General features: G+C 40.1%; 2 protein-coding genes across 2 annotated transcripts; both read right to left on the bottom strand.

The window, feature by feature from the left end:
- Positions 1 to 10114: 10114 nt before the first annotated feature.
- Positions 10115 to 12160, bottom strand: LOC110709347. The gene is made up of 4 exons (XM_021887558.1): positions 11619 to 12160; positions 11397 to 11537; positions 10346 to 10844; positions 10115 to 10195 (listed from the first exon to the last, which is right to left on the bottom strand). Exons 1-4 carry the CDS (start codon positions 12158 to 12160, stop codon positions 10115 to 10117), a joined length of 1263 nt encoding a protein of 420 aa, XP_021743250.1.
- Positions 12161 to 12865: 705 nt separating this feature from the next.
- LOC110709346 lies at positions 12866 to 14169 on the bottom strand. The gene is made up of 3 exons (XM_021887557.1): positions 13500 to 14169; positions 13321 to 13397; positions 12866 to 13168 (listed from the first exon to the last, which is right to left on the bottom strand). The coding sequence occupies exons 1-3, from the start codon at positions 14167 to 14169 to the stop codon at positions 12866 to 12868; spliced, it is 1050 nt and encodes a 349-aa protein (XP_021743249.1).
- Between the last annotated feature and the right edge of the window lie 746 nt (positions 14170 to 14915).

Here is a 14915-nt window from a genome sequence, read left to right as displayed (position 1 = left end):
GCCAAGTCGCAGTATGCTTGGCATCTAAGGAATAAAACCATTGTTGGCAAGCATGTTCTAAGGAGAGAGGGAACACCGTAGGGAAGAGTGTTACATCCAATCCCTTAAGAGCCATGGTTGCAGAGAATGCCTTCAATTGGAATATTGGATTGTCAGTAGGCTTGAACTTTAGAACATCAGCAGTGGCGAACTTTTCAGGGAGTCTGTCCTTCACATTCAAAGGAGTGGGAGGCCGTTCCACATAAGTGAAATTCTCAGAATTCTTACTCATTTGTTCCTTCAGTTTGTCAAGGGTGGAAACAGTGACCTTGTTTTGTTCCATGGTAGTGACCCTAGTGGTAAGGGTTTGCATCATGGAAGACAGTGCCTCAATTGATTTGTTGATGTTCTCAATGTCTTCTTTAGTGGCCATTGAAAAGTGATGAGTAACGGAGATGACAAAGTTCTCTTTGAACGCCTATTAGATCTGAGAGATTGTTGCGGTAATAACTCGAACCGTATTGATCTATCCCTGTTCCTTGACCAAGTACTGTGAAATAAAATAATTCACTTAATTGTTTGACTCATTGCTCAAGATAGGAAAGGAAGGAAAAAAAATAGACATTTGAAAACAGGTGAGAAAACTCCACTCATTTTCTATTATGACGAAAAAAGGGTGCATGAACCTAATATACGATCATAAACGACCTGGTGCACAACTCGAGTCGGAACATAAAGAATGTGTGTGGTATGATCGTATGGCTAGACATGTGAACAATAAACAAAATGACTGACGCGAGGACAAAATTAACACGGAAGACTTGACTGACGCTTTCTTTTTTTTTTTTTTTTTTTTTTTTTTTTTAAATTCCACCGTGTCACGGTGGAAATTTTCCGTGACACGGTAGAGTTTCCCGTGGCGCGGCAGCCATTCCCGTGCTACAGTAGATGCAGACGTGGCACGAGATTTATTTATTTATTTATTTATTTATTTTTTATTTTTTTTTTACTGCCGTGACACGGGAACTTCTCCCGTCAGACGGGATAAAATCCCGTGTCACGGGAATATTTTACATGTTTTTTTTTTTTTTTTTTACCGTGACACGGGAATTTCTCCCGTCAGACGGGATAAAATCCCGTGTCACGGGAACTTCTCTCGTCAGACGGGATAAAATCCCGTGTCACGGGAACTTCTCCCGTCAGACGGGATAAAATCCCGTGTCACAGGAATATTTTACATGTTTTTTTTTTTTTTTTTTTTTTTTTTTTTACCGTGACACGGGATTTTATCCCGTCTGACGGGATAAAATCCCGTGTCACGGGAACTTCTCCCGTCAGACGGGATAAAATCCCGTGTCATGGGAATTTCTCCCGTCAGACGTGATAAAATCCCGTGTCATGGGAATATTTTACATGTTTTTTTTTTTTGCCGTGACACGGGAACTTCTCCCGTCAGACGGGATAAAACCCCGTGTCACGGGAATATTTTACATTTTTTTTTACAGGTCCACCGTGCCACGGTGGACAGTCCCTGTCGCGGCAACCATTCTCGTGCCACGGTGGATGCATTTTTTTTTTTGTAAAAAAAAGACTATAATTTTAAAATTCTACTTGTTTATTTTTAAAGGGAGGATACCATCCGACTTACTCTAAAAAAAAACGACACAAAAACAAGACTTCCCTAAAATACGGTAAAAAAAGTGGTGCACGACTTAAAGCAAAAAAGTGTGTGAACACGACATGTGAGTGATTAAGTGAGGTTATGGACGCGTTTTTTGTCTGTAAAACTAGACACGACACAAAACTGGACACAACATTCGCACAAAAATCGAAAAAGGACTGACAGGACACTTTTCTGGGCACCGTGTCACGGTACAGACTTTCGTGACACAGTGCAGTCTGCCGTCAGACGGTATACATCCCCATGTCACGGTACTGTTCACCATGGCGCGACAGAACATGCCTTGACACGGTGCGCAGTTCCAGGTCAGTTTTGTGATTTTTCCAGATTTTAACCGATTTTAGATCCGTACTAATTACTATGTGAGAATAAGAACCCTCGGTCATGGGTTAAACAAAAGAGCAAACACATGAAGGTTAGTACCAAACAACCACATAGCATTTAGGCACGATGATGTAAAAAAGTTCGCAACCTAGAGTGAAGATCTATGTTCAACTATTGGTCAAGCTTTAGGTGTCAAAAGGGTACCATGGTTAAGAGTTTGGACGCGTTAGCAAGGCAGCCTCCCTTGAGGGTTTATGCCAACGGGCGGCTCCGCGAGTTCGTGATGAAATCGAACTCGACTCCATGGTTTGGGTGGATTTAATAACTCAGATAAACCCTTATTTCCATGAGCGTTTTTGGGTCGATAGAGCTTAAATCCCCCGGGGCTAAGACGCATGTAGAACACATACGTTTTTTTCAGAAAAATCGAAGGAAGTCGACTATGAGGAAAGAAAATAAGCCACCGGACTGATTTTAGGACTGCCGTGACACGGAAAAAATTCCCGTGTCACAGTACTGTGCACCGTCAGAAGGTGCACTTTACCGTGACACGGCAGATTCTGCCGTGGCACGACAGTCAGAAGATCTGATTGGTGCCCTGTTTTCCTTCGCGCGCAACCAAGTTATCCAATTTTTCTTACGGGACAGATCTGAATGCGACGTTAAAACGTCTATGCAGATGCAAAAATGCCAAATTAATCACAGGAATATTTTTCAACAATCTTTCAAGTCTCATCCACTCATCTTAATTAAATACCGATCACTCAAATTGATAAATAATTAAGAATCCTCCCCAGTGGAGTCGCCAAATTGTAGGCGTCGCTCGAAGTGCGCCTACGTTAAAAGCATGTGGTGAATATGCTTGGCACTCATAGGAAGTGGGAATTGACATAATACGATTAGGGACAAATAAAGTAGGGAGCTGCCAACAAGTTTTTAAGGAACTTGTAAACCGTTCACGGATCATAAAAGGCAACCACGATAAAGGGACAACGATAGGCAACAACGATTGACCCGTGAAGGTTACACCCCATTCATAATCCATGAGATTACTAACTCCATATGGTTTAGAACCACGAAAGGAGGATCGGGGATGATGGTACGAAGTGAGTTATGGAGTCACATTCACCCGTATTGGCCTCTACTCGATTCTTATAGTGAAAAGTGACTCCTGCAATCTCAAGGGCATACAAACAAAGATTCAATTTGCTCCAAAATATTATTAAGCTAAATTGGTTTAATATTAATGCACACATAATTCTAAAATATTGGTGATCAGTTCAATTAATAATAAGATTAAAAAGATCCTAAACCGGTTGTCCAAATTATCTTATTAGGCGTGATTTTCAATTACATATTCCCTTTAAACATGCAATATGGTGATCAATAATAGAATAAGATTAATATTAAAACCAATTTAATCACAATTCCAACAACATAAAATCATTAGAAAAATAATAAAAATAAAAGGAGCATGATCCTTACTTTGATTCTGTTTGTTTGCAACTACAAAATAATAAACGAGTTAGTAACTTCAAGGAAATAATAAAATGACGGTTAAATTAAATTAAATAAAGTAAAGTTGATTTTGGGGCCAAACCCTCAAACAATTCTACCTTTCACGCCTTGGCTTAAGGATAGAACCACGAGTAAAGTATGGACTCCTTTGAGTACTTGAAGAAGGAATTTTGAAGTGAAAAGGGTAGGCTAGTGTTTAGGGTAAAGCATAGAAGAGAGAAAATTAAATCAGAGAATTATTCAGTGCCCCGTTCATCAGAAATTAGGGGTTATTTATAGGGAAAATGTGTTGAGGGAGCACACGGAACCCTAAAATGATAAAAACCCTAAAAAAGTATCCCGTGACACGGTCAAACTGTACCGTGACACGGGAAGCCCCACCGTCAGACGGTACACTTTCCCGTGACACGGTACACTTTTGGCGTGACGCGAGAAATTTTTAGAAAACGGGATAGAAAACGCGTCAAGGGTTTACGCGGAAAAAGACACAGAATGTCCCGTGTCACGGAAGACCTCCCGTGTCACGGGAAATCCCACGTCAGACGGGAAGGATTCCTGTGACACGGTAGGTACCTGCCGTGGCGCGGGAAATTCCTGCCACTTTTTCCGTCTAAATACATTTTTAACCCTAATTTCCTTAGGCATTTTAAGTGTCGATTGACAATTTCGGGCCTTTTCTGACTTTTTATTATTCGGGCTAAAATAAGAAAATAATTAAATAAAAATAAATAAAGGGTTTGGGCCAAAAATAAATAATAAAACAATAAAATAAAAAAGGTTTGGGCTAGAATTAATTAATAAATTTGGACTGTTCAAAAATATGAATTTAATAAAACACAATTTTTTAAGCACTCTCGGGATTAAATACTAAACCCGACCAATAGTAGCAGTGAAAGGTTGTTCATCATCGGGTTTGGTTTTGGGGAGACATTTTTAGGTGTTTACAAGTACCCTCTTACACTTAATGGTCAATTTATAAAAGAAGGAGGAACTATCCATGCCATGAATTTCCCGAGCCATTTGTTGTAAACGGCATAAGACAACCGGGATTTGAGATTTTCTTGGATTGCTACTTCACTGATGAAATCCCAACTCCTATCCATAAGGAGAAATCACCCCCATGCTTTGAGTTTAATGTCATGGGATTACTGTTTGGGCGAGAAAAGAATGAGCCAACTTATAAAGAAGATAACTCCTCGCTCATTCAAACAATCCTACAAAGCGAAAGCTTCGATCCCTCGAAGCTAATCACTCCAGCTGAAGGATCACTACATGGGTGGCGCAGGACTATCAAAGTGACTGCTCCAAGTGGAAGGAAGATATCCATCACAACAGGGCAAGGACCAATGTTTGAAGAGTCGTCTGAGTTAGAGTCAGAGTCTGAGTCGGAATCTCTCCCCCTAGAGTCTTCTAAGTCTTTAGTAGTAGCACCTCCCCCTCCTATTTCTTCCCCTAGAATAGTTAGTGATCAAGTCCCTGAGGACATATCACTCTTTGATGTAATGATCTCAGAGTATTATAATATTTCTCCTTCTCCTTATTTCTCGTGTTCTTCTCTAACCCAAGATAACGAGCATTGCTTAACTAAAAATGAAAAAGACAAAGAAATTATTAAAGCAATGGAAACAATCGAAAAGAAAACACCGGTATTTAAGAAACTGAAACGGTGGATATCTCAAATGATTTAACCCATAAAGAAAAGTTAAAATCGGATTAACACTGAATAAACAAGAAAGTGCCGATTTAATTAACTTACTTGAAGAATTTATCGATGTATTTGCTTGGTAATACGAGGATTTGCCAGGCATTAATAGAGAAATAGCTCAACACACTATACCACTAATTCCAGGAATGAAACCCGTAAAACAAAAGTTACGTCAAATGAAACCCGACGTAGCTCTTAAAATAAAAGAAGAAGTTCCAAAACAAATAACTGCAGGTTTCATCAAGGTATCCAAATACCCCGAATGGGTCGACAATGTCATCCTAGTTCCGAAGAAAAACGGAAGGGTAAGAATGTGTGTCGACTATCGAAATCTAAATAAGGCAAGTCCAAAGGACGACTTCCCTTTGCCACACATCGATATTCTGGTAGATAACACGGCAAATCACGCGCTCCTCTCGTTCATGGATGGGTACGCAGGTTACAACCAGATTCTCATGGCAGAAGAAGACATGGAGAAATCAACTTTTATAACACCATGGGGCACTTACTGCTACACGGTAATGCCATTCGGGTTGAAAAACGCGGGTGCTACTTACAAATATGCAGCAACTGCCTTACTCCATGACATGATGCATAAAGAACTCGAGGTATATGTCGACGACATGATTGTAAAATCAAAAGACCGTCCAGGCCATCAAGTAGCCTTAAGGAAATTTTTTGAAAGGCTAAGAAAATATAATATGAGGTTGAATCCATTTAAGTGCGCTTTTGGAGTTACCTCAGGCAAGCTTTTTGGTTATGTCTTAAGCTCTAGAGGAATAGAGATAGACCCAACCAAGATCAAAGCAATCATGTCAATGCCACCGCCCAAGACTGAGAAACAGATTCGAGGATTTATTGGCCGGTTACAATATATAAGTAGGTTCATATCAAAATTGACGACAATATGTGAACCAATCTTCAAAAAGCTCAAGAAGAATGTACCAGTAATATGGGATAACGAGTGTCAAAAATCCTTTGAAAAGATCAAAGCCTATCTCGCAAATCCTCCTGTATTAGCACCAACACTTCCTGGAATACCTATTAGGTTATATTTGACGGTTACCAAAGAGACAATGGGAGCTATGCTAGCGCAAGAAGTAGAAGGCAAAGAGAATGCAATCTACTATCTAAGCAAGAAGATGCTCGAATACGAAGCACGCTATTCACCACTCGAGAAGTTGTGCCTCGCCTTGGTGTGGTCCATAACCAAGTTAAGACATTACATGCTAGTGCATACCGTCTTCGTAGTCTCCCGATTAGATCCACTCAAGTATCTATATGAGAAATATACACTCAATGGACGCATATCGAGATGGATAGTAAATCTAGCCAAGTTTGATATAAGGTTCATGCCACAAAAAGCTATCAAAGGATCCGTGGTGTCAGACTTTCTAGCAGATTTTCCAATAGAAGACTTGACACCAATACAAGATAACGAATTTCCAGACGAAGACCTAATGGTTACTGAAGATGATACTTGGACCTTATACTTCGACGGAGCCTCAAACCAAAAGGGATGTGGCGTTAAAGTATGACTAGTATCACCTAAAGAAGAGCATGTTCCAATCTCCATAAAGCTTGATTTTGACGTTACCAACAATGCTGTTGAATATGAAGCATGCGTGGTAAGCCTTGAAACAACTTTGACATTGGGAGTACAAAAGTTAAGGATATTCGGAGACTCTTCTTTGATTATCAATCAGATATCTAAAAGGTGGAAAGTAAGAAGCGAAAGTCTAGCCCCTTACCAAACCTATCTGGAAACTCTTACCGATCAGTTAGAGAAGGTAGAATACAAATATCTACCTAGGGAAGAAAATCAATTTGCTTATGCCTTGGCAAGATTAGCCTGAATGGTTAGGATTCCCACCGAAATCGAGAAAATGCCTCTAACTATAGAAAAAAGGCACAAACCAGCATACATCCAGGCTATAGAAGACGACGAAGTAGTCCAAGGCGAAGAATAAGAAGAAGAAGAAGAACCGTGGTACATGGATATACTCATTTATGTCATGAAAAGAGGAAAATGTATGTCGTTATCTACCCTTCCCCCAAGTCAAACTAAATTTGTAAACACCTAACCAACCTTATATGTATATAAGGCAATTTAAGGGTCGATCCCTAGGGAATGCAATGATGAAAACTAGAGTCTAAGTCAAGCTACCTCGAAGATGGAGTTGAGATTATGGTTGGCACTATGGAAAAATAAAACAAGTCTAATCAAGTAAATCAAAGGTCTAAACACTAGGGATATGGGTTCCACATGCAAGTTCAATGATAATGCTAGTTTAGAGCTCAATCAATTAATTCAAGTATTGCAATGGACAAACAATAGTAGCAATCAAGAGAGTTCAAATGCTATATCCTATAGGCCAATCTAGGAGTCACTATGAAAGGCAAATCAAGAAGAATCACAAGCAAACCCAATCAATTCGAGCAACTTTCAAATCAATTGTTCATGTAATTAAGAGTTACAATGCAATCTAGATTAATCTTATAGGTTGATCACTCCTAGTCTAATAAATCACATGCAAAACTATGTCAACCAATTTAATTGCAACAATTCAATCAATCAAAGAGCATCAACTAGCAATTTCATTAATCAAACATGCTTCCCTCTTTCCCTAGTAACTAATCTACTCACTAATCATGGTGAAATTCAAGAACAAATAACTAGAAATTGCATTGATCATCATACTATATCAAAATCTAAGAGAAATCAAAAAATTCAACAATATCAAACTCAAATCCAAAGAAAAACAAGCAACAAACATAAATCATATAGCAAGTAAGTAAGAGATGAAAGAAGGAAGAGATTCTCACTAATATTGATGTTTGAAAATGAAGAAATCCAAACTTGATTGATCAAATGTTGAGTTACAAATCCAAAACCAAGAACTTCTCTCTAACTTCTCTCTAAATTCTCTCTCTAAAACTAAGCTAATGAAATATTATCAAAAAGTTGGTTTCAAAAAGGAATTACAATTCTATTTATAAGCAAAGAAGAAACCTGCAAATCCCGCGCCCTCTCCTGATGAACCCGCGGCCGCGGAGAAATGTGTACGAAACCCTCCGCGGGCTATCTGGGCAACACTCGCGCCCGCGGCAGTATAAACCCGCGCCCGCGGCTAATCCCCTGCTCCCAAAACTCAATCAGGGGGCCGCGGTTTCTCTGAGACGGAGCACCCTCACCAAGTTTCCCGCGCCCGCGGAGATCCTGCGGGGCCACCGCGGGAAGTTCCTGCCAAAATCTGCCATTTGTGCTTCTTGAGCCCGCGCCCGCGGCCTACTGGCAATACCTTAGAGACCTCTCCGAGGCCTCTCCAAGGCCTCTCTAAGCCCTCTCTAGCCAAATGCTTCTTCCTTGCTTGGTCATTAAGGTCCCAACTTGATTCCTTTGCAAAGGTGATTCTCCAAGTACCTACACAAGCAAACAAAAAAGGAAATAAAAGGGAAAAAGAGCCAAATAAAAGGAAAACACGAGAAAAACACGAGAACCATAAACAAAAGAGGAGAAAGAGAAACTAAAGGAAAAAGGACCAAAAATAAGAGAAGGAAGCATGAAAAAGGGAAATAAATAACCCTAAAAGACTACCCTATGAGTGCCATAAATGACACTCATCAAATTCCCCCGAGCAAAAAAAAGGCTAAAAAGGAAAAATAAGGGATTATTTGAAGCAAAAAGAAAAAGAGGGGCAAGAATTTACACTAAAACTCACTGTCGTAGGAATCACGGTTGTTTTTAGCTATAACAAGCCATTTAAACCCCTAGATCGCCCTAGAGGACGAGTGATGCTCTCGTAAGGGTATCCTAAGCGTTTACCCATAACTCTCCACCAAAACCCCCAAGAGGAAAACCATAAAAGGAAAAGAAAGAGGAAAAAGGAAACAAAATCTTTACGAAATGGACTTTACAAAGAGACTATAATTCAAATGAATAACAACCTTTCTAAAGTGAATTATGGTATGCACGTTATAAGATACCTAAAGTTAATTGAAACATAAATATGCTAAACATAGGAACTAGTTATCACACTCCACTTTCATCCCAAACGGTCTTACCGCGTTCCCCCTACTAATCTCATATCTCCCCTTAGCGAGCATCTCATAGATTCCGCGAAGGAACCGGAAAAAGATCAATATTTTGGGCTACTCGACATCTTGATTTCGCAACCCTTTTCCTTAGTCTACAACCCATGATTCCCTCCACCGATGAAAGACTCAACCTGGTCCAAAGGTCTTCCCAAAGGTTGTAACGTAAGGCAAGAAGGGTTAAGGTAGGCTAAAATTTAAAAATTTTGTGGTTATCCTAAATTGTGAAGCAAAGACCGGCCAAATCTCAATACAAAACTTATGTAATCACCAAACAAAAACGTATTAACACCCCCAAGCTTATTCAAAGTAACAATCTACAAACATAAGAACAAAAAGCGCAAACGCTTTCCCCCCAAGCTAAAAGAAACATTGTCCTCAATGCGTAGAGAGGAGAAAGACACTTGAATTTTTATGGTTTTTCTTTTTTTTTTTTTTTTTTTTTTTTTGCATTTTCTCATTTATAAATTTGTTTGTATTTTCTTGTACTCCTTAAAAGCATTAGTCCTTGCCTTTTTTTCAATTCGAACGGCTTTTTCAAATATGCTTTATTAACATCCTTGCCTCTTTTATTAAGGACGGCTTTTACATAAGCATATGCCATTATTTACCAAATATAAACAACTTAATTATGTGTACCAATTCGAACCAAACTCCAACTTCATAGACCACAATCACCAAACATTAATAAGATCAAAAACCAATCAAGGAAAAATAAGAGAAAAGAAAGGAAAGAGAAATGAGATGAGAATCCGGGTTGCCTCCCGTAAGCGCTTTTGGTTAACGTCGTTAGCTCGACGTGCACCATCATCTCAAGGTGGCTTAAAAAGAATCATTTTGTGAACATGTCCAAACACTCCATCATAGTACTTCTTGAGCCGATGACCATTAACCTTAAATGAAGATGAGGAGTTCAAAGGAGAAATCTCCACGGCACCATTATCAAAAACATCTTTCACCAAGAATGGTCCACTCCATCTTGACATGAGCTTTTCGGGGAACAAATTCATCCTTGAATTGTAGAGGAGGACTTTGTCACCTACACAAAACTCCTTTTTCTCAATCAACTTGTCATGAACCTCCTTGGAGCGAGCTTTGTAGGTGCTAGCACTATCATAAGCATCAAGTCGAAGTTCCTCTAGCTCATGAAGATCCAACCACCTCTTCTCCCCTGCACTAGCTAAGACAAAATTTATCTTCTTGATGGCCCATAAGGCACGATGTTCAAGCTCTACCGGGAGATGGCATGATTTGCCATAGACAAGGCGATATGGAGTGGTACCAATAGGTGTCTTAAAAGCCGTCCTATAAGCCCAAAGAGCATCATCTAACTTGTTCGACCAATCCTTTCTATTCCTTGCAACCGTCTTCTCAAGAATGAGCTTTATTTTACGATTGGAGACCTCGACTTGGCCACTCGATTGAGGATGATATGGAAGGACGAACCGTTGATGCACTCCATGTTTCCTCAACATCTTTTGGAAGGCGTTGTGAACAAAATGAGATCCGTTATCGCTTATCACAGCCTTAGGCACGCCAAACCTTGGGAAGATGATTTTGTTGAACAACTTCAACACTACTTTGTGGTCATTAGTAGGGGAGGCAATGGCCTAAACCCATTTAGAAACATAGTCCACAGCCAAAAGTATGAATTGATTACCATATGAAGAGGGGAATGGTCCCATGAAGTTAATCCCCAAAACATCGAACACCTCTAATTCAAGAATGGGCTGTTGAGGCATCTCATTCCTCTTGGATATATTCCCAACCCTTTGACATCAGTCGCATGACTTCACAAAACCCCATGAATATTTGAAGAGATGCGGCCACCACAAACTACATTGAAGAACCTTGGTAGCGGTCTTGGAAACACCCATATGCCCACCACTAGGGTCCGAGTGGCACATCCTTAAAACACTAGGCACCTCTTCATTTGGAACACAACTCCTAAGTAAGCCATCAACCCCTCGTTTGTATAGGATGGGATCATCCCACAAGTAATGTCTTGCTTCCCTTTTAATTTTCTTCCTTTGGTTCTTTGAGAAAGAGGGTGGAAACTCCCCACATACTAGAAAATTCACCAAGTCGGCATACCATGGGAGTTCCTTCACCTCTATGGCATATAAGACGTCATCAAGCATTCTATCCTCAATTGGTGAACCATCATCATGAATTTGATCACCCTCAAGGCGAGAAAGATGGTCCGGTACAACATTTTCCGCACCCTTCTTGTCCCTAATCTCAATCTCAAAAGTTTGCAATTCAAGCACCTATCGAATCAACCTAGGCTTGGACTCTTTCTTGGCAAAGAGATACTTGAAAGTCGCGTGATCCGTGAAGACTATGGTCTTGGAACCCAACAAGTAACAACGGAATTTCTCAAAAGAGTGCACAATTGCTAAAAATTCCTTTTCTGTTGTTGTGTAGTTCTTTTGAGCCCCATTGAGAGTCTTGGACATATAGTAAATCACATGAAGCTTCTTGTCTACACGTATTCCCAAAACACCTCCAATCGCCCAATCACTTGCATCACACATCAATTCAAAAGGAAGATCCCACCTTGGGGCTTGAACAATAGGAGTGGAGATTAGAGCCTTCTCCAATCTATCAAATGCCTTCAAGCATTTGTCATCAAGAATAAACTCAACATCCTTTTGAAGAGGGTCATTTAGGGGCTTAGCAATAAGTGAAAAATCCTTGATGAATCTCCTATAAAAACCCGCATGACCAAGGAACGATCTCACTCCCTTGACATTCACCGGAGGTGAAAGTTTCTCAATCACTTCTATTTTTTCTTTATCCACCTCAATGCCTCTATTTGAAATCTTGTGCCCAAGAACTATACCTTCCTCCACCATGAAATGACATTTCTACCAATTCAAAACAAGATTGACCTTCACACATCTTTCCAAACACTTCTCAAGGTTCACAAGGCACTCTTCAAATGAAACACCCCCCACCGAAAAGTCATCCATGAAGACCTCCATTTCCTCCTCCAACATATCCCCGAAAATACTCATCATGCACCTTTGGAATGTAGCGGGTGCATTGCATAACCCAAAGGGCATTCTTCGATAGGCAAAGGTCCCATAAGGACATGTGAAGGTAGTTTTCTCTTGATCATTGGGGTGGATGGGGATTTGGAAGAATCCCGAATATCCATCGAGGAAACAATAAAACTTGTGCCTTGTTAGTCTTTCAAGCATTTTATCAATAAATGGAAGAGGGAAGTGATCCTTCTTGGTGGACGTGTTTAGACGTCTATAGTTTATACACATCCGCCAACCCGTGACCGTCCTAGTTGGAATGAGCTCACCCTTCTCATTCTCAACCACGATCATACCCCCCTTCTTTGGAAAGACATGCACGGGGGAGACCCACCTTGAGCTAGAGATGGGGAATATGATTTCCGCATCCAATAGCTTGGTGATCTCCTTCTTAACTACCTCTCCCATTTGGGGATGTAGTTTTCTATGTCGTTCGATAGAAGGAAGGGCACCTTCCTCAAGTGTTATGTGGTGTTGGCACAAGGCGGGGCTTATACCTTTAAGATCATCAATTGTCTACCCCAAAGCACCTTGGTGCTTTCTCAAAACACCACATAACGCTTGAGCTTGGCTCACACTCAAGGATGCACTAACTTTCACGGGGTAAGTGGAATGAGGGCCCAAGAACTCATACCTAAAGTGTGATGGTAGAGGTTTGAGCTCTACCATAGGCACACCATTACCTTCCTTTGATGTGGCCGCTTGCAAAGCTTCTTGGCTTGAGATTTTAAAGCACATTTGCTCATACACTTCCTCCATGCTTCCATTAAGCAATTCCTCACAGAATGCCATTTCCTTGCATGGTGTACCTACTTTATCCTTGTTCAAAAAACATTCTCAAGAGCATCGTTAGAGGTGAGCAAGTGCTCATGCATGGAAGACACAACATGATCAAGTGAATCAATCATTATGCAATTTTCTAGAGAAGAACATGGATACTTCATGCTTTCATTCAAATCAAATTCAATGACCTGATCTCCTACCTTAAGGGAAATCTTCGCACTCCTCACATCAATCATAGCATCCAAGGTAGCAAGAAAGGGTCTACCTAAAATGATTGGAATGGTAGCATCTTCATCCATTTCAAGCACAATAAAATCCACCGGGAATACAAACTTCCCAACCCTCAATGGAACATCTTCTACCTTACCTTTTGGAAACTTGATTGACCTATCGGCTAATTGCAAGGTAATGTTAGAAGGTAAGAGTTCCCTTAGTTCAAGTCTTTGATAAACCGAATATGGCATTATGCTCACACTAGCTCCCAAGTCACATAAGGCATTATCAATTTGCATCTTGTTAATGGCACAAGGGATGGAGAAGTTTCCGGGGTCTTTCAATTTGGGTGGCATTTTGTTCATGATGATAGCACTACAACTTTCGGTCAAATTGGTAGTCTCCACAACCTCACAAGTTCTTTTCCCACTCAAAATTTCCTTGAGGAATTTGGCATAATTTGGCATTTGGTTGATAACTTTGGTAAAAGGTAGAGAAAGATGAAGTTGTTTTAGCATATCAATGAATCTCCCAAATTGTTCATCCAATTTGTGTCTCATGAATTTTTGTGGGTAAGGGAGCTTGGGTTTCAAAATTTTTTTCTCTACTCTCACCTCTCTAGGTTTCTCAACCACAACCTCATCTAATGATGCCCTATCCCCCTCATTCTCAACCAAGGCTTCCTTAGGAATCTCCTTATCTTCACTCTTCCTAGGCAATCTCTCCTCAAGAACCTTACCACTCCTTGTAACAATAACATTCACGTGTTTCTTGGGATCAAGACCTTGGGAAGGCAATGAAGAAGGGCTTGAATGATCTTTCATTCATTAGCAAGTTGAGAAATTTGGTTTTCAAGCATTTTATTGTGGGTCGTCATTTCATTGAACTTTTTATCACTAACGGCCATGTATGTGTTCAACAACTTGGTTTGATTCTCAATTATTTCTCCCAAATTGGTCCTAGGTGAAGAAGGTTGTGAATAGGAATTTTCACCTTGAGTCCTTGGAACAAATTCGGGTGGAGGACCTCTTTGAGCATTATTTTGAAAATTGCCCCTCCCTTGATTGTTCCAAGTACCCCTATTTTGATTTTGACCATAACCTTGATTATGGTTACCACCACCTTGATTATGATTACCACTACCTTGGTTATGATTTCCATAATCTTGGTTTTGATTTCCATAATTTTGGCTTTAATTTTGGCCACTATAACCTTGGTTATTATAGCTACCACGAGAACCTTGGTTCCCTTGGATTCTGTAACCACCACCTTGGTTATAGTTGTCAAAATTGCCTTGGTTTTGGTAATTCCTATTCCATTAACCTTTTTTATTATCAAACCTTTGGAAATTATTATTTGACAAATAATTCACATGCTCACTATCATTGTTATCAAACTTATCAACACATTCATTAGGACAATTACTAGAGTCATGATCATACGATCCACGTGCATCACAAAACAAACAACCCATAGGCATATTATGTGAAGAGGGAGGGGGTTTGAAGCTTCGAAGCTTGAGAAGAAGAAGAAGCGCTCTCCAACTTGGCTTTGATTGCGGTCACCTCCT

Source organism: Chenopodium quinoa, unplaced genomic scaffold, assembly GCF_001683475.1.
Source record: "Chenopodium quinoa cultivar QQ74 unplaced genomic scaffold, ASM168347v1, whole genome shotgun sequence".
NCBI lineage: Eukaryota > Viridiplantae > Streptophyta > Magnoliopsida > Caryophyllales > Amaranthaceae > Chenopodium > Chenopodium quinoa.
Note: the sequence above shows the minus strand (reverse complement) of the source record. Positions and strands in the feature narration are given on the sequence as shown.

Excerpts from the sequence above, each read along its gene's own strand:
- LOC110709347 (XM_021887558.1), bottom strand. The coding sequence starts at position 12,160 with ATGGTGGAGGAAGGTATAGTTCTTGGGCACAAGATTTCAAATAGAGGC. Across the intron at positions 11,538-11,618 it reads ACGGATCACGCGACTTTCAA|GGACAAGAAGGGTGCGGAAA; the intron begins GTATCTCTTTGC and ends GATTGAGATTAG. Across the intron at positions 10,196-10,345 it reads TTGAGAAAAAGGAGTTTTGT|GTTAATGGTCATCGGCTCAA; the intron begins GTAGGTGACAAA and ends TCTTCATTTAAG.
- LOC110709346 (XM_021887557.1), bottom strand. The coding sequence starts at position 14,169 with ATGAAAGATCATTCAAGCCCTTCTTCATTGCCTTCCCAAGGTCTTGAT. Across the intron at positions 13,398-13,499 it reads GTCAATCAAGTTTCCAAAAG|GTAGACCCTTTCTTGCTACC; the intron begins GTAAGGTAGAAG and ends CAATCATTTTAG. Across the intron at positions 13,169-13,320 it reads CCCTTAAGGTAGGAGATCAG|GATAAAGTAGGTACACCATG; the intron begins GTCATTGAATTT and ends TTTTTGAACAAG.